A 15,786-nucleotide genomic window follows, 5' to 3' on the forward strand; every position below is an offset into this window, starting at 1 on the left:
GAGGGAGGCAGCGGGGTTCTCCAGCCCTGCTATCGGAGTGGAATGCAGCTGCACTGCGCCGTGTCTGCCTGGCACCACCGAGCACGGGAGCTTCTCAGCCTTCCTCCTTGTCACCCACTGAAGTGTTTAAAGAGTTAGTTTGCTGCAAGGAATGCTACTGATTACCAGTGGAATGAGAAGTTACAACATCAGAAATGCCGTCCCTGATGCTGACTCACTGATAAAAATGAACAGAAGTGAAGGAGGGGAAAAAAAAAAGCATTTCTGTGTAGGCCTTAAGATTAATATTGGTTTTAAGTATCAAGCATAATTATGTCTTTGCAAATCAGTTTCTGTTTTATCTTTATGCTGAATTCTCAATTTAGGATTGTGGGATTCCCCTGCCAAGGAAGTGATAAATGACCCAGGCAGCTGGAGGAGCTTGTTGTGCTCCGAGTTATTCTGATGTCAAACGTGAGGCTTTGCCTTATGATCTAGTGCTTCATCCAGAGGTTTCATTGCCACAGGCTGGCCAGGCCGGGTTGTTGCCTGCTGCTTGCAGCTGGAATTCGGAGGAAGGAAGTTTTGTGTGGGTGTTGACGGGTTTGAAGGGCAGATTAGGGGGCCCACATTCCGTCAGGATTAGGATGGCCCTGTCCGCTCTGCGGAGCCTTTGCCAAGAAGGGGAGATTAGGTGGATTGGCAGGTGCCACTGTAATGACTGAGGTTTGGAGGTGATGCCAGGCCACGGATCCCAAACCAAACCAGCTATCACTATGTTACTAAGAGCTGTATGCGAGGTCAAGATTTTGTGGATGTTATTTGTGAAGTGCTGACTAATTGGCTACTTCAACAAACCTGAATGAGACTAAAACTTCACAAATACTGGAAACTGTTTAGTTTTGATAGAAGACTAAAATCCAAAAGTCTAGACAAAATAATTTTTTTGCAAATAAAAAGTAAAGGTCCTTAATTTGTGAGAATCACGTGCTGTTCATGAGCTCCTAATTTTCTTATGGCAAAGTGAGAACAGATCGCTATGCTGGCCAGTTTGGGTCGATAATGTGGCTTTCGTGGTTCTAGCTCAGAAGTCCAGGCAGCACAAATATACTTTTCTAGATTTGTAACAAAGATATTTCTCTGTTTCGTAACAAAGGTGTGAACTGTGACACTGAAATAGATGAATGTGATTCAGACCCTTGCCAGAACGGGGCCCTGTGCAATGATCGCGTTGGGTTCTACACCTGCACCTGTGCACCAGGGTTCCGAGGGATCCAGTGTGAGCTGGACATCAACGAATGTGAGAGCCAGCCATGCCAGCACAACGGGACGTGTCTAGACCTTATTAACAGGTGAGAAATCAGTGATGTTCAGGCACTTAGATACCAGGACCGATCTAAAGGTCTGCTTAGTGTAACCTATGAAAATTAGATTAGAAATCCGTGGGAAGAATTCAATTTAGTGTTTTGTACATCACAACTTCATTTGCTCTTTGCTCGTACTGGGCTTTGCAGTCAGACTAAGAGCTCATGCCTTGCTCTGTTTTGCTGCCCCACAGCTACGGCTGCGACTGCAGTGACACAGGCTTCGAGGGGGAGCACTGCGAGCTGGACATCCTGGAGTGCGCCTCTGCGCCCTGTCTGAACGGGGCCACCTGTGTGGAGGGAATCAAACACTACAGCTGTGCCTGCTGGCCAGGTAGGCTGGAAACCTGGTTTGCTAAGCTGACATGTAGGCACGCTGCAATGGAGAGCATGTGCTAAATTGCTGTGTTGAAAAGGTAAAGAATTAATGATGCTGCAGGGTCCAGTGTGATTTTTTTTCTTTTAATTGTCTGGAACAGTGAGGCTGCCACTGCTGCCACTTACAGGCCATCCCAGGATCCAGGTGACCTTGTTACTGGGAAATGCACCCTGATTATCAGCCATAAGATTGTCTTTCTCTTTTCTACCTCTTTCCATCATGCGTTTTCTGTCACAGGTTAATACTTTCCTGCAAATTGATTATTTGGCTCCTGTGTTTGACATAATGGAGAAAGTGGAGGGTCCTGGGACTCCCTGCTAGATGAGCTGCAGTGTCTTCTGGGTCTTGTTCAGCTACAATGTTTGGGAGATTGGTTCCAGCGAAGTTGTGCGCGGTGTTGGCACTGCTGTCTTCTGGCAGGTTACACAGGGCAGCACTGTGAAAAGGATGTGGATGAGTGTGTGACAAATCCTTGCCACAACGGAGGCGTGTGCTTTGAGCGATCCAACCCAACCTATTACGGAACACGACCCGACTTCCCCAGCAATTTCAGCTATAGCCAAGCAGCTGGATTCCTGTGCTGGTGCCAGCCAGGCTTTGCAGGTGAGCGCTTCAGAAACTGTTCATCCTGTCTCCACCTGACAGGTGCTGCGTGGTTTGAGCAGATGGGAGTGGAGCAATGTTATCTGTGCAACACAAATCACTTAATGACTGGTACTTAGAGAGGGCGGCTACTGCATCAGGAACGCGCTCCTGTTCACACGCTGTGTGAATGTACTGCAGAGAGCTGCGCCAGCGTCCCTGTGTGCCCAGCAGGCCTGTCTGGAGGCTGGGGCAGCAGCCTGTGCGCTTTCCCAGTGCTCTGATGGATGCCCCCAGCTATGCAGGTGCCAAGGTGGTTTCTCTTTGTCACTCTCTCATGATGTGGTGGAATTCATCCCCACAGGATATCTGTGAAACTCCTCTTCAGAGGAAATTGTTTCCCTGGAGTCCCAAATAACTATTGTAGGTGTTTTTTGATGAGACTTCTCTCATGACAGCAACTGTATAATCAGCGTGGGTATGAGAAGAGGGTTCTTGATGTCTTGCTCTTGGAGCTAGAAGCTCTGTGGATGTTCAGCTGAAATATCACCCTCTCCCTGCTTTATAGACATGTATAAGAGGCTGGATTTAACAGCCGGGGAAATCCCCTGCTAGGAGGGGCTAAGCAATAATACTTTATTCTTTTTTGAGAGAAAAACTAGAGTTTGGTCCACTGTTCCACAGATGGGAATGGTTCAGAAGTTCTGATCCTGCCGCTGCTGCCTTTCATGACACTGGAAAATCATTTGACCTTTCTGTACTTCTTTTTCTCTACTTGTTTCGGTGATGGTATCTGTTCACCAGAGTGTCCGGAGAGACACAGAAATTCTTTTGCATTTTTAGATGATAGAAAACAAGTGCAAAAGTCAGGAATGCAGTTGTCATTCACATTCTTTCCTTCACTGATGCACTCATGCGCTTAAGATGCCTCTCCTGTTTTCACTTTAAAGGGGAGACCTGCTTTACGAACATCGATGAGTGCGAGTCCCAGCCGTGTCAGAATGGAGGGCTCTGCGTGGACCGTATTGATGGCTTCCTCTGTCACTGCCTACCGGGTTATTCAGGTACTGCTGGTGAAGGGGGTGGCTGGAATCAGGTTCTTGCATTACCGCTGAGCTGCTGCGTTGCTGCAGGGCTGGAGAGCAGCCTGCTGCAGGACTGAGGTGAACTGCGGGGAGCGCAGCAGTGGCGCAGTGGGATGTCTGCAGTTCAGGGCTCAAATGCCATGAGAAAGCTCTGTGATTTTGGTCAAGTAAGCTGGCAGATCATGAACTAGATTTTGAGACATGAGATCAGCTATTTAGAAGAGCCTAAGATCAGAATAGCTGGGGGATCTGTATCCTGGAGTGAAGTTCACTGCGAGAACTGTGGGGATTTTTTATACAGGTTCTGTGAAGGTGAACAAAACAAGCCTTCAGATTAAAAAAGGGGTGCCTAACATTCTAGTTGTCACAAGCTACTGACTGTAGCAGATTGGATCACTAGCACATAAAACATCTGTAAAACATCTCCATTCCCTGACACCCCTGGATGATAAGAGCCAGTGAGTTTTGGCTGAGGGCAGTGATCTGCTATGTTAGGAGGTCAAAAGGTCTTTGTCATGTGAGCAAATGAAGCCTTCTCTGTTTACAAGGGAATGGGGAGTCTGGATTCTTACAGAAATGCCCTGCCTGACCTTAATGGGTCTCAGTTTTCTAGCTGAGAAACAAGGGGATAGTGAATATTGCACATCAGCTCTGTTGGGAATGTACACTGCTAACTGATACTAAACCTCATATTTGTTTAAAATATTTGTACTCAGTCTTCTGAATCTTTAAATTCCACATGTACTCTCTGTTTTGAGCAATTTAACACCAAAGGTAGTTTATATGAAAGGTAGTCCTCAGCAAAATCTTGTATTTCTGTATTTTTGAGGTGGATGTAACCTTTCCATAGTGTTACCAGGCTGCCATCTCGTGGGAAAAAGAAAAACTTGAAGCCAGAAGAAAACCTTGTCCCTTTAGCTTCTTGCAAGAGCAGGCAGCGGCATTGCAGAGGCCGGCTGAGCCCTGGATTGCAGGGGAAGGTTTCCGTTTTCCTTTTGTGGTTGTGGTGGTTGGGCTGTGTTGGTGTAACTGTCCAGCTCTTTCCTGGGCAGACCCATTACAGAGGTATTTTCTCTCCCAGAATCTCAAATCAACGCCTCGTTAACACCTCCTGTAACTGGGCTGGATTCTTTGTGGGGTTTTCTGGCCTATCTTGTTTGCTTTTGATTCCTAATTTAGACTTTGCCTTTGTCTTTGAAAACAGGCTTTTATCCAAGGTCTTTATTGGTACTTTCTTGGGTAGTTACAATGCTGTACTCATGAGCTGAGATCTCGTCCAAAGTGATGGTTTAAAGTTTATCCTGCTTGTCAGAATTCCCACTCACAGATGTGCCCTGTTCGCTTATCCTCCCAGAGTTCAGAATCTCACTGTGCTTTGCCAAACTGCAGATCTCTTTAATCCTGCTCATGGGCAGAAAAGCTGACAGAAACACAGGATGATGGGCAAAGGAGCACTAGAGTTCATTCTGTTGCATCAAATTTGGGTTCATTAGTACTTGAAGGGGATTAGAAGCAGGTTGCTCTTCTGGATATTGCTCTTGGTGAAGGACTTTTGTCTCAGCTGAGGTAGTTCTGACACATTAATGCAGTGAGGGGCTGGGAGCAGCCTGAGAGATCAGTGAGTGCGTGTGGAGGACTGAAGCTGACAGGGAAATAATAGCAATTAATCTCCCCTCCTTTGTCAATTAATCCCAGTACAGTCATGCTGGGTAAACAGCTTATTACTTCATATTAGGATCACAGAACAACTTTGTGAAGCTTCCCAGAATGTTTCTGTTCAAAACGCATTTCTGTGGCAGCTTAGATCTGCCGTGAACTTGGGTTTAAGCTGCCTCCGCTGATTAAAGTGAACTTGCTACTCTGAAAATGCTTTCTTGGGGCGGCAGGGGGTTCTTTATTTTTTTTTCTCCGGTCTGAGGAATTTGGGGAGTGTTGGGATAACAATGTGAGTCAGGATAAATTCTTTCTTTGCAAATTAACTGCCTCAGTGCTGTCCCGGGCTGCAGCGGTGGAGGAGGCGAGCCAGCTGCTCTGAAATGGAGTTGTTGCAAGAGAGGTGCCCCACTCCTGAGAGAACCACTCAATAGGTCCTAAAGAGTGTTCGACGTGTCAGTTTGTGCTTTAGCAGAGGATGTATCCTGGGAGGATGTAAGAAGTGTGAATCAAAAGATTGCATGGGTGCTAAATGAAATGTGAAGGACAATGAATCTTGCATTATCTTGGAAATTATGTCAACTGTCGTCCGGAGAAGCAGCATATTAGGAAAAGTCTGCTTTTTAGGAAAAAACAAACAAACCAAAAAACAATGCAAATGAATTATTTATTCATAGGTATGGTTTTGGCCCATCATGTAGGTAATAGTGTGGACCAGAACATGAGAAAGTCAGGTACCTCCATTAGGAATGGCAACTGATTTTTAACTTGCAAGAGTGTGGTCACTCAAGTAGAATCTGGCTCATTCATTCTTTAAAAACTTTTACACGGCCTGAGCGGTCCCCTCATATTCCACTCCTGCTAAAGCTGCCTTTAGAAAGGCAGAGTCCTGACCCAGAGCGCTGGGGCGCTGGGCAGCCCGCCCGAGGGGGAAGAGCCCGACGCTTCGTGGCAGCCTCGGCAGCGGCACCTCGTGATCCTGGTGAAATCCTGAGCGTCTGCCCGGGCTGAGCAATGCTGCCGCTGTCCTGAGAAATCAGGTGCTGTGGTGGTAGATTTGGGAGGGATTGTGAATGTGTCTCACTATAACTGGAGTGCTTATTGACAGCTTTACTTTGTTCAGCCATAATGTGCTTGTCAAGGGTCCCTAGAGAAGTAGGACACCTCTGTGTAGCTGGCTATAAACAGTTACTTTGTAAGAATGGTTGAATTCCTGGGTTGTGAAATAAAGGGGAGATTTTTCCTTTTAACCACCTTTGGACAGGTTTGTGTGTGTGTGTGCAGGTGTTTCATGATGTCAGCTTTGTTTTAGAGATGTAGCCTCCACAGAAAGGGCAGCTCAGAGGTTAAGATAGTAAAGAGATTAGAGGACTGTTACCCCTTCAACAGAAGCCCTTTTGGTAAATATAGCTGAAGGGAGCTGGAGCACACTCAGTGAGATCCCCCTGCTTCCCTCGGGTTCCACGCTGAGTGGAATTCTGGATCACAGCTCCGTGGGTGATCAGAGCTCTCGATTTCCCTGCCGTCTGCTCAGGATGCTGTGGGAGCGGACGCTCCAGTCTGGACCCTGCGCGTGTCAGGTGAGCTTGGACCAAAAGTGTCCTCTGAGATTCTGATGCTCGTGACTGCACAGTCTGTTTGGAACTGGCCTTTTGCATAGATTTTCTGACTTCATTGTTGCAGTAGGTGGTTGAATGGCACAAGCTGCCCACTTGTTTTCTCTTGAGCAATAGTGGAAGGGGTGGTACTAGCTAATATAGGTACTATTTAAATCTGTGCTAGGACAGGTCTCTGTGTGCATAGGACCCAGATGTGACTGAGAAGTTTTGACTCCAAACAAACACTCGCAATATCCCTCCCACTTAACATATCTGTAAAATTGACTGACATGTTAGGATTGAGTGAAGAAAGTCAAATAGCTACAAGAGCTGTTGGAATTCTTTCTTTTAATATCTTGAAGTGATACTGCTAACGCAGATTCCAGACTCTGACATGTGGGAGTTTTTGTTTGCTTGGACCTGACACTGGTACTAACAGAGACTCCAAGTTTGGGGAAAAGCTCTCAGATAACATTTCTTTACAGAAATAAGAACCTTCTCTGGGTTCTTTACAACATGAAAGCAATTCTGCCCTCAGGAACTTTACAATGTGAGAGCGACTACATTTAGAAACAAACAAAAACCCAACCCAAACCAAAACAACAACAAAAAAAAACAGATAAAATTGAGATAGCAACAGCTAATTTTATAAGGTTGCTAATGAGGAAAGAGAGTTGTTATTCTGCAGTGCCATGTTTGAACCAGTACAGTCAGCATAATGCAGGGAATTCCCTTCCATTCGTTTTGACTTCAGAGAACCAGGTCACGGCAGTTAAAACTTGAGACTTAGTGAATGTAGCAGAGTGGAAACGCTTGTGCTCACAAATGCACCGAATGGGAGACATGGGGGAAGGAAACGGCGCGAGGTGCTGGGCCCTGGGTGGGTCACTCCATGTGCAGCGGGGCCCGGGTTCCACTCTGGAGCCGCAGCTCTCCTCATTCCTGTGGTTTGGATTGGTAGTGGAAATGCAGCTCTTCGGCTTAGCCTCTAAAAAGAAAAATCTATATTTTGGCCTTATTTAGGGAATGTGGCAGATTCACCAGGGAGGCGGCAAGGACAAGAGATTGTCTCTTGACTTTTTAGTGCTGGAGCTAATGCTGTGGATAGGGCAGGGTATTACTGTAATGCACCGGGTGAGAATACGCTGTGAGCAGGAATTCTTCGTGTCAGCGCTGACAGGGGCCAGCTGGGGAGGGTTAGAGCCGGCCTGGATTAGATCGCAGCGCAGGGCTCTTCTATATTGGCTGGTTTCATCTCCAATCCTTTCTGTCTGCCTGGCACTGGGCAGTGCTCGCGCTCCTGCCGGCTCAGTCCAGCCCTTTCTGTCCTTCCTCCCCCCATTCACCCCATTTTTTTTTTCCCTTTACTGTCACAAATGTCCACAAGGAGTCGGCCATGGAATCTGTGCTGATTGGCGTGATCCTGAAGGGAATTTTTCTGCTAGCAGGTAATGAGATCTACCCAGTAATTGCAATGTGTCCTGAATGTTTGCGTGCCTGCCCCGGGCAGGGAGCAGGCTGGGCGATTAGTGGTAGCTGGAGGCATGAGAAGGAACAAGAACTGGCTGGAGAGGAAGAATGTCTTTATTTAGAAGAGACCTAAAGTTTTGTTTTGGAAACTTTAGGGCAAGGAGTTTCCTTGTTGCTGTGAGATGAATGCGTGTGCATCTTCGCTACGGCTCTGCCCTTGTTCTGCGCAGCGATCGGATCCGGGGCGTCCCAAGGGCCACAGGTCCTTGTTTCGTACTCAGATGTGCTGTGTGAGTGCACAGGTGTCTCCCTGTTAGTTTTGTGAAATGCTAGTTTTGCGTTTTACGGGTGTTTTAACAATTTTCCGTTACTGAGAAGTAGGGTTTTGTTTTAGCTCTGAGGACAAACCCTTTGCTGGCCTGTGCGCTTCTCCATCTCCGCCCCCACGTCTCCTGAGCAGTGGTGCACGGTGGGAGCGAGGTCAGAGCGCTGGGTTGCCATGGAAATGGCAGTAATTGTGCAAATATAATTGTGTCGGGTCCATTTGTTATCGCTAATTCTCTCTCTCCCTCCTCTCCTTTTTTCTTTTGATAATAATAATACAGACCCTAATTAGGATGCACCAGGGAAAGGTTGCCGGGAATTCAGCTCTCATGGAGAGGGCAAGCAGCGGCTGCCCCGCTGAACCCGCACCTTTCACAACTGGGCCCGTGAATCAACCTTGTCCTACAAGAGTTTTTGGTAAATGGCAGCTAAATTAGAATATCTCCATGTGTGCTAATTCTTTTAACATATTATGTATCTATTGAAGTATATGATTCTTACATTATATACAATGAATCTTTGCTTATTAATAGCAGTCAGTAAAATCATTACCTTAATTCAGAGAATGGTGAGCTCTGTGGATTTTAATAACACATCTATGAAATGCAATTGTTCTCACCACATCTGTAACGCTGTAGAATTTAGTGAATAGGTTTGTGTTTGAAAAAGGTTGTTAAAGCTCAGTGACTTCGGAGTGTCTGTGTCTGCCCCAGCCCCTGCGGGTTGTTAGTGTGGGACTATTAGCTTAAACACCGTTAAATTAACTGGAATGTTTGAAAATGCTTGTCTCCAGATAGGAGCCTTTTAAATAACACTTGTCTGATTTCCAGATAACAAATTCCAGTGATTTGCATTTGTTAGTTTTTAACTAGATAAGAAACTCATTAAACATTTTAAAGTCTCCTGATGATGTAATGAATTAGATTGGCAACATTGCTCTTACTTTTGATAGCTTGAATGTTACTATTATTTGAACTAAGAAATGTAGAGGGAAGAGAGGCGATTACTTCAGGGTAACTTGTTTTGTCAGATAGAGTTGTCCCCCCTTTAAGTTTTTTTACTATACCTGAAAGGGCTGCCTAAGCTGCTCTTAGGGAAACAAATTAGTTTTGAACTTTTCTAATATACACTTTCCAGTGGGTTTGCAAAGACACAAGTGTCCATGTCTTGGAGAAGCCTGGAGTAATGGATATCCAGGAAACGATCTGTGCTTCTGGCTGCTGTAATGGCCTGTGGCAGCAACTTATTTGTTCTGGAGTAGGGAAAAGTTCCTTTATTTTGCTGGCACCCCGTTCTGCATTTACACTCTGTCATCTGCAGCCCAAACCCGGCAGGGCAAGAACACGCTGGGTGCTGCGTTAGAGGCCCTTTCCTCTCCTGCTCCGTCCTGGGAAGGTTGGCCGTGTGCTGGCAGAAACAATGACGGTGACAAAGACCATGCTGGTGGGTTTGGTTCCTCCTCTCTTTCTGAACGTTTCCTTGGCCTGTTTGTAATCTGAGAGAGGAGACAGCACTGTGTAAAGACCTGAAGTGTCAGCTGATTCTTTTCACCCATTTAAAACAAATAATCGAAGAAATCAAACCAGCTGCATCCCCTGGGAAAGGCTGGTGTTTAATTAGCCACCGGCCTGGGGTTGTGCACTCCCCGTGGGGACTCATGTGCCGCTGGTCGCAGCGCTCACCCGCAGCTGTGGCCGGGCAGGTGTTCCTGCTGCGGGGACGGAAACGGGGCTCTCAGCGCTTCACCGCAGCTCTCCCTTTGTGGTTTGTTATCTATTATACAAACCGCTGCTATCTTCTCCTCATTGCTGTGTAAATACCAAGAGCTCTGATCTGAAATGAGCAGCATCTCAAGGATTTGGGACTATACCAAACCTAACTATCTTTCTGACGCCATTCAACAGCCACCCCCCTTAAATCTCACTGCAAACTTGCCTCTTGCAGTTTTGAGAGCCCTCCAGTCCCCTGATAAGTCAGAAAAGCCACTCCATGTAGTTCTGCTGCTCTGCTGATTTCTTATATATCCAATTGAAGCCTTGCCGCCTTCTCCCAGACTGGGGTTCTCCAGGCTCAGACATGTCCATTATACTGCATTTATTCCACCACATTTCCTTCATGTGTGGCCATTGCTTTGTGCTGAAATCTTAATTTTATCCTTGCTGGTTCCGTTACAGGTGGGATCACACCCTGTGTGCTGAGCAAGGCCAGCATTAGTAGCTGGAGCAAGAAGCTGTGCTGAGGTAGTATCAGCAGCTCTGAATCTGGCCACCAGCCGAGCTCTTCTTCATTATTGGCCAAATTCAGTGCTTTTCCACAGCCACTACACAGAGCGGTTCTTTTCAAGTCTGTGTCAGTAGAGATCTGTGTCCTAGAGAAATCTGAGGTAACGTTGCCCACGGAACAGCTCTAGCATAGCTGGAAAGTGCAGAATTACCAGAGCCTTCCATTTCTCTCCCAGTGCTTCTCCAAGCTCCACACGTGGTATGTCCCTACACAGACACAATCTGACATTTGGAGCTGGAAGCTGGTGTTGAGTCTTGGCCCATCTGCAGAGGTGGGACTGGGAACAGCAACGAGCACGGGCTGGAAAGCGGCAAGCGGGGTGTTCCAGCGCCGGGCAGCGGGGTGTTCCAGCACCAGGTAGCCGGGGTGTTCCAGCGCCGGGCAGCGGGGTGTTCCAGCGCCGGGCAGCGGGGTGTTCCAGCGCCGGGCAGCCGGGGTGTTCCAGCGCCGGGCAGCCGGGGTGTTCCAGCGCCGGGCAGCCGGGGTGTTCCAGCGCCGGGCAGGAGCGGGACAGGCCGGGGTTCAAGGAGCCCATGTCAAACATACCGAGTCCAGCTCCAGTGCTCTAATGGCCCGTGTCCCCTCATCTCTTTCCCTCAGGCAACTCTCTGACCTCTCTGACATGCACTTTCTGTTTGGTGGCTTTTCTTTACAAATGTTTGTTGTGTTTTGATTATCCTCCTTTGTGTGCAAATTCCTTCTTTTTCTCTCTGCTGTCCTCATTGTGCTTGGGGTGTAATGCTATTAGATTGGGATAATCCATGCTTGGTTTATCTGTGTGACTGTCTCTGAAGATTAGTCAAAACCAATGGTATGGGCTAGATAAAGTGAACTGGTTCAGCGGGGCTCTTCTGTCAGTCTGGAGACGTTCAGGAAAACGACGGCAGATTTTCATTAACCAGATTTGAGTGTAATGTCTTGTAATTTACTTGAGCCCTGGTGGGATACATGTGCCTCGAGCAGACAAACAAACTGCAATGCGGTACTTTCCACTCAGTTCACTTCTGCAGGACTGGGCAGAACTGAAATCAGCTTAGCACCAGTATGGCAGAGTCCCTGTGGAGTGTGTTTTGTTTGTTATTTGGTAATGAATTGAGTTTTGTGAGCGTTTCACAACTGGAGGGTTGTCTGGGAATTTAAGTTTTCCTAACTGAGCCTTTCCAGCAGCTTCCCTGCCTAGTGATCCATTTTGATGCTGTCTGTGGCAGTGGTGCCTGGAACGTGCTCCGGTCACATCTGCGGACATAGTTTGAGTTTCAATGTACCCAATCTGTAAATGAAAGAAGCATAAAATCCTTGTCCTTGGCCTCGCAGTGGGGACAGCACACAAGGTTTCCTTGCTCTTCCGTTGGCGGTGGCCGTTCTGCAGTGAGCGCGGGGATTCTTACTGGCAGCTCTTGGTCTTCTGGTGGTTTCCTGAAGAGAACGGCCGAGGGAGCAGCAGTGCTGGGGGCGCTCGGTGCCCGGCAGACTTGCCCTGGGCAAGGGAGTCACAGTCCCCTGCAGTGAGTTTCTAAATCTCTTTCGCAGGTGTGGAATGTGCTGTTAACATCAATGAGTGTGAGGAGGGTCCCTGCAAGAATGGAGCTGTCTGTGAGGATGGCATTGCTGACTATACCTGCCACTGTGCCCCTAGCCAGGATGGCGTTGTCTGGGGAGGGAAGAACTGCTCTGTGAAGCTCACTGGGTGCCAGACGCATGACTGCCAAAATGAGGCCTTGTGCATCCCAACCTACCAAGCTGAGAGCCACGGCCACCTGTGCCAGTGCCAGCCTGGTTTCTATGATGCCACATGCTCAACACCAACAACGTTTTCCTTTGCTTCCAGAGGGTATCTCCTCATTGAGCTGCCCGTGAACAATCAGAGCAGGAGGGACGTAGCAGGAGATCAGCTTGCCAGCGTGTCCCTCCGGTTCCGAACCACCTTGCCCAGCGCCATCCTTTTTTACCGAGGCCATGAAGCTGAGTACTTGTTCCTGGAGCTCTTTGAAGGCATTCTGCATGCGGGACTGAAGAGGGAGGATGTTGGGTACTCGCTGCTCCTGGAGGGGCTGCGAGTTGATGATGGCCAGTGGCATAAAGCTGAAGTTGTTCTGCACAGCACTGTGCAGCTGAAGCTCTGGCACGACTCTTGTGACGCGGGTGTCTGCCTGCAGAGCTCTCCCGTCCCGCACAATGCGGCTTTGGTTCCGCACGCCTTCCTGAACGTGTCTGTCGGAGGTGCCGAGGATCCGATGGCCAACAACACACGGAGCCAGCAGGGCTTTGTCGGCTGCCTGCAGGACGTTGAGGTGGACGCTGCAGCCGTGCTGCCGGTGGATCTGCCCCTGGGCGAGGCGTCGCCGGTGGCGCGGGGCTGCGAGCGCACCGAGTGGTGCCTGTCCCAGCCCTGCCTGCACGGCGGGCTGTGCCTGGACCTCTGGACAACCTTCAGGTGCGACTGCTCCCGGCCTTACGCAGGCCCAGCTTGCTCCTACGGTAAGTGCCGCCTGATTTACATCTGCCAGCTCCTCTGTCAGGTGGTGCTTCACAGACACCAGATGAGCATTGAGGCGAGCTCTGGAAACCGCGTTTTCTACTTGGCCAGTGAGAAAACTAAAGCAAACCCTCTGTAAATAACATTTTCATTGATCCCTTTTCTGTCACTTGCTCCTGCAGGAATGATTTCCAGTTTTGTGGTGCAGAAATTATTCCTTGTTGAGCCAGAATCTCTGACTTCATTATCAGATCTATGTGATTGCAGGAGGGCAGGGCAGTTGTTTGAAAAGTTGATCTTGATCTTTTGAGTATGAATAGGAATGTTTTGCTTTATAGATAAAAAGCAGTGTTAAAGGAAGCTCTCTGGCAATTTTGAGTTAAAATCAAATCTATTTGCTTTTTTTCTTGTTACTGTAAGGCTTGTATTAAGTTTTTTGTTTTACTCTTGAGCCCTAAACAGGGCAAATACAAAGTTGTTCTGCTGTTACCAAATTTAGACTTTAAAAGCAACTTTGTAGCTTAAAAGTCCTTGAGGAAATCTGCTGGGTGGCAGGGTCTCTGCTAGCCCTGCTTTTCCCTCTTCTGCTATTTCTGCTACACATTCACCTACTTGTTAATTTCAGACCTGTGTGGGGAGAGAACATAATTACCCTGGTGCACATTGCAAATGTTGGGAAGGTATTGCCCCGTTCATAAGGAGTGGCAGCTTAGAATATCTCTGTGCCAGCTGCATCCCCTTCTCATTGAACTGATGTGCTTTTCTTTTTTCTTCCAGAGCACCCAGCAGCAACATTTGGCCTGGAGAATTCCACCAGCTTTGCCTCTTTCACCCTTGCTGACAGCCTTGGTGCAGACTTCAACATCTCCTTTTTCATTCGTAGTCGGAAACCTAACGGTTTGCTATTGCAAATCAGCAACAAAACAGAGCCCTGCCTCACCGTGTACCTGAAGAACGGCAAGCTGAAGGTAGAGACGGCACCTACGGATACTGTGACGTTACCAGAAAACTTAGTTGATGGGAGAAGACATTTGGTAGCTCTGTCTTTCCAAGCAGGAATGGTTGGTGCTCTCCAATCAGACACATACCTGGAGCTAGGACAGCTCGTGGCAAGACCTCTTTTAGCTGGATATGAAGTGTACGTTGGTGGACACCCGGACCCAGGCAGCGCTGACACGTGGGGAGGGTGTTTTAAAGGCTGTTTGCAGGACATCCGGCTCAACAGCCTCCAAATACAGTTTTTTCAGGTTGAGAACTACAGTCTGCCGCAGGAACTTAATAGGACTCACAGTGGAAACCTTGTGAGTGGTTGCATCTCTGATGACACCTGCAAGGTACGACGTCCCTCATTTGTCTCTACATCTGTGCAGTTGTTTATTATTGTTCTGTGATTACAGAACAGTTTGACTGTTGCTGATATTGGGAAGATGAATTTTTTTAAGTATGGAAGGACACCTGGTACCATTATGCCCCTCCTTCACTCAATATGCTACATACAATTTAAGCACCAAGTTTTCTGCAGCTCCCCTGTAGTTTCAGTCGTGTGCAGAACTGGGGCAGTCCAGCTCCTGTGCTGCCCGCCTCCCTTTAGCTGAGCCCGCAAATGCTTTCCAGACTCCACCCTCTAACCAGTAACTTTCCCAGCTCCTCCACCCTGTTTCAGTTCCAAAACCACCTCTTGCCCCAGGAATTTGTTGCTCCAGCACCAGCAGTTCAAGGAACTGTCTCCAGGGTGCCCTTAGCTCAGCAGCTGCCTCTCCTCTATGCCACACATGAAGATGGGGAGGCCGTGCTCCCCAGTTTTGCCCTTGCTCATGGTGCTGTGCGTTACTGTCATGCCTCTGGTGTGAGCTGTGTCCTTCTCGTGACAGAACTCTGTGAGGTGCTCAGGAGCCCTGCACCTTGTTTCATCTGTCCTCACCTTTGCTTTGGTGCTTTGTTCTTCTCCAAACGGACGGAGCTCTGCCTGGGGACTGTGGCTCAGCAGTGCGCACGGGCAGAGGCAGGGGCTCAGCAATTTCCTGTGCAGAGACCCTCACGGTTCCTTCACTGCTGTTGAGTCACTATTTTAATTACTACTTTAATTGATTTAAGTGTTGCTTGTACTGATGTTTGTTGTCACGTTTGCTTCTACAAATTCTCTTAGATCTGAAGATGAACTACACTGCTCCTAAATTCCACTGTTTTGTTTTTCAGTCTGAACCGTGTCAGAATGGTGGCAAATGCACTGTCACTTGGAACGATTTCCATTGCAGCTGTCCAGCCAATTTCACTGGGAAATTTTGTGAAGAGAGAGTCTGGTGTGCAAGCGACCCGTGTCCTGAAGCTACCACCTGTACAGATGTTCTAGCAGGATATGTGTGTAAGTTTCCTGCTCGTGTGTTGGTAAAATCCTCAGTGGTCACTGTCTGTAAGCAGCATTCCTAGTTTGTGCTGTTGCACTGACTAGAAACACATGCTGCAAAAAGGAAGCTGAGCACGACGCCCAGGTGCGCGCTCGCAGGCAGCGTGCCCGCGGATCGGCGCCTGAGCTTGGGCAGAGCAAAGACCGTACTCAGAGGTGTTTCCTGGGACTTTGACTTGGTCAGGGAGG

At 48.1% G+C, this 15,786-nt stretch overlaps 1 protein-coding gene across 1 annotated transcript in view; it reads left to right on the forward strand.

Annotated features, from left to right (window-relative positions):
- The window catches only part of CRB2 (crumbs cell polarity complex component 2), a gene marked incomplete at its 5' end in the record, with an annotated part of 30,018 nt that overhangs the window by 9,093 nt on the left and 5,139 nt on the right, over nt 1–15,786 (forward strand). Inside the window, 7 exons of the mRNA XM_082067646.1 lie at nt 1,136–1,331; nt 1,538–1,677; nt 2,143–2,325; nt 3,255–3,368; nt 12,248–13,195; nt 13,971–14,527; nt 15,390–15,555. Coding sequence (XP_081923772.1) covers nt 1,136–1,331; nt 1,538–1,677; nt 2,143–2,325; nt 3,255–3,368; nt 12,248–13,195; nt 13,971–14,527; nt 15,390–15,555 — 2,304 coding nt within the window. The remainder of the gene's footprint in view (nt 1–1,135; nt 1,332–1,537; nt 1,678–2,142; nt 2,326–3,254; nt 3,369–12,247; nt 13,196–13,970; nt 14,528–15,389; nt 15,556–15,786) is intronic.

Source organism: Streptopelia decaocto, assembly GCF_964273445.1.
Source record: "Streptopelia decaocto genome assembly, chromosome: 17".
Classification (NCBI taxonomy): domain Eukaryota; kingdom Metazoa; phylum Chordata; class Aves; order Columbiformes; family Columbidae; genus Streptopelia; species Streptopelia decaocto.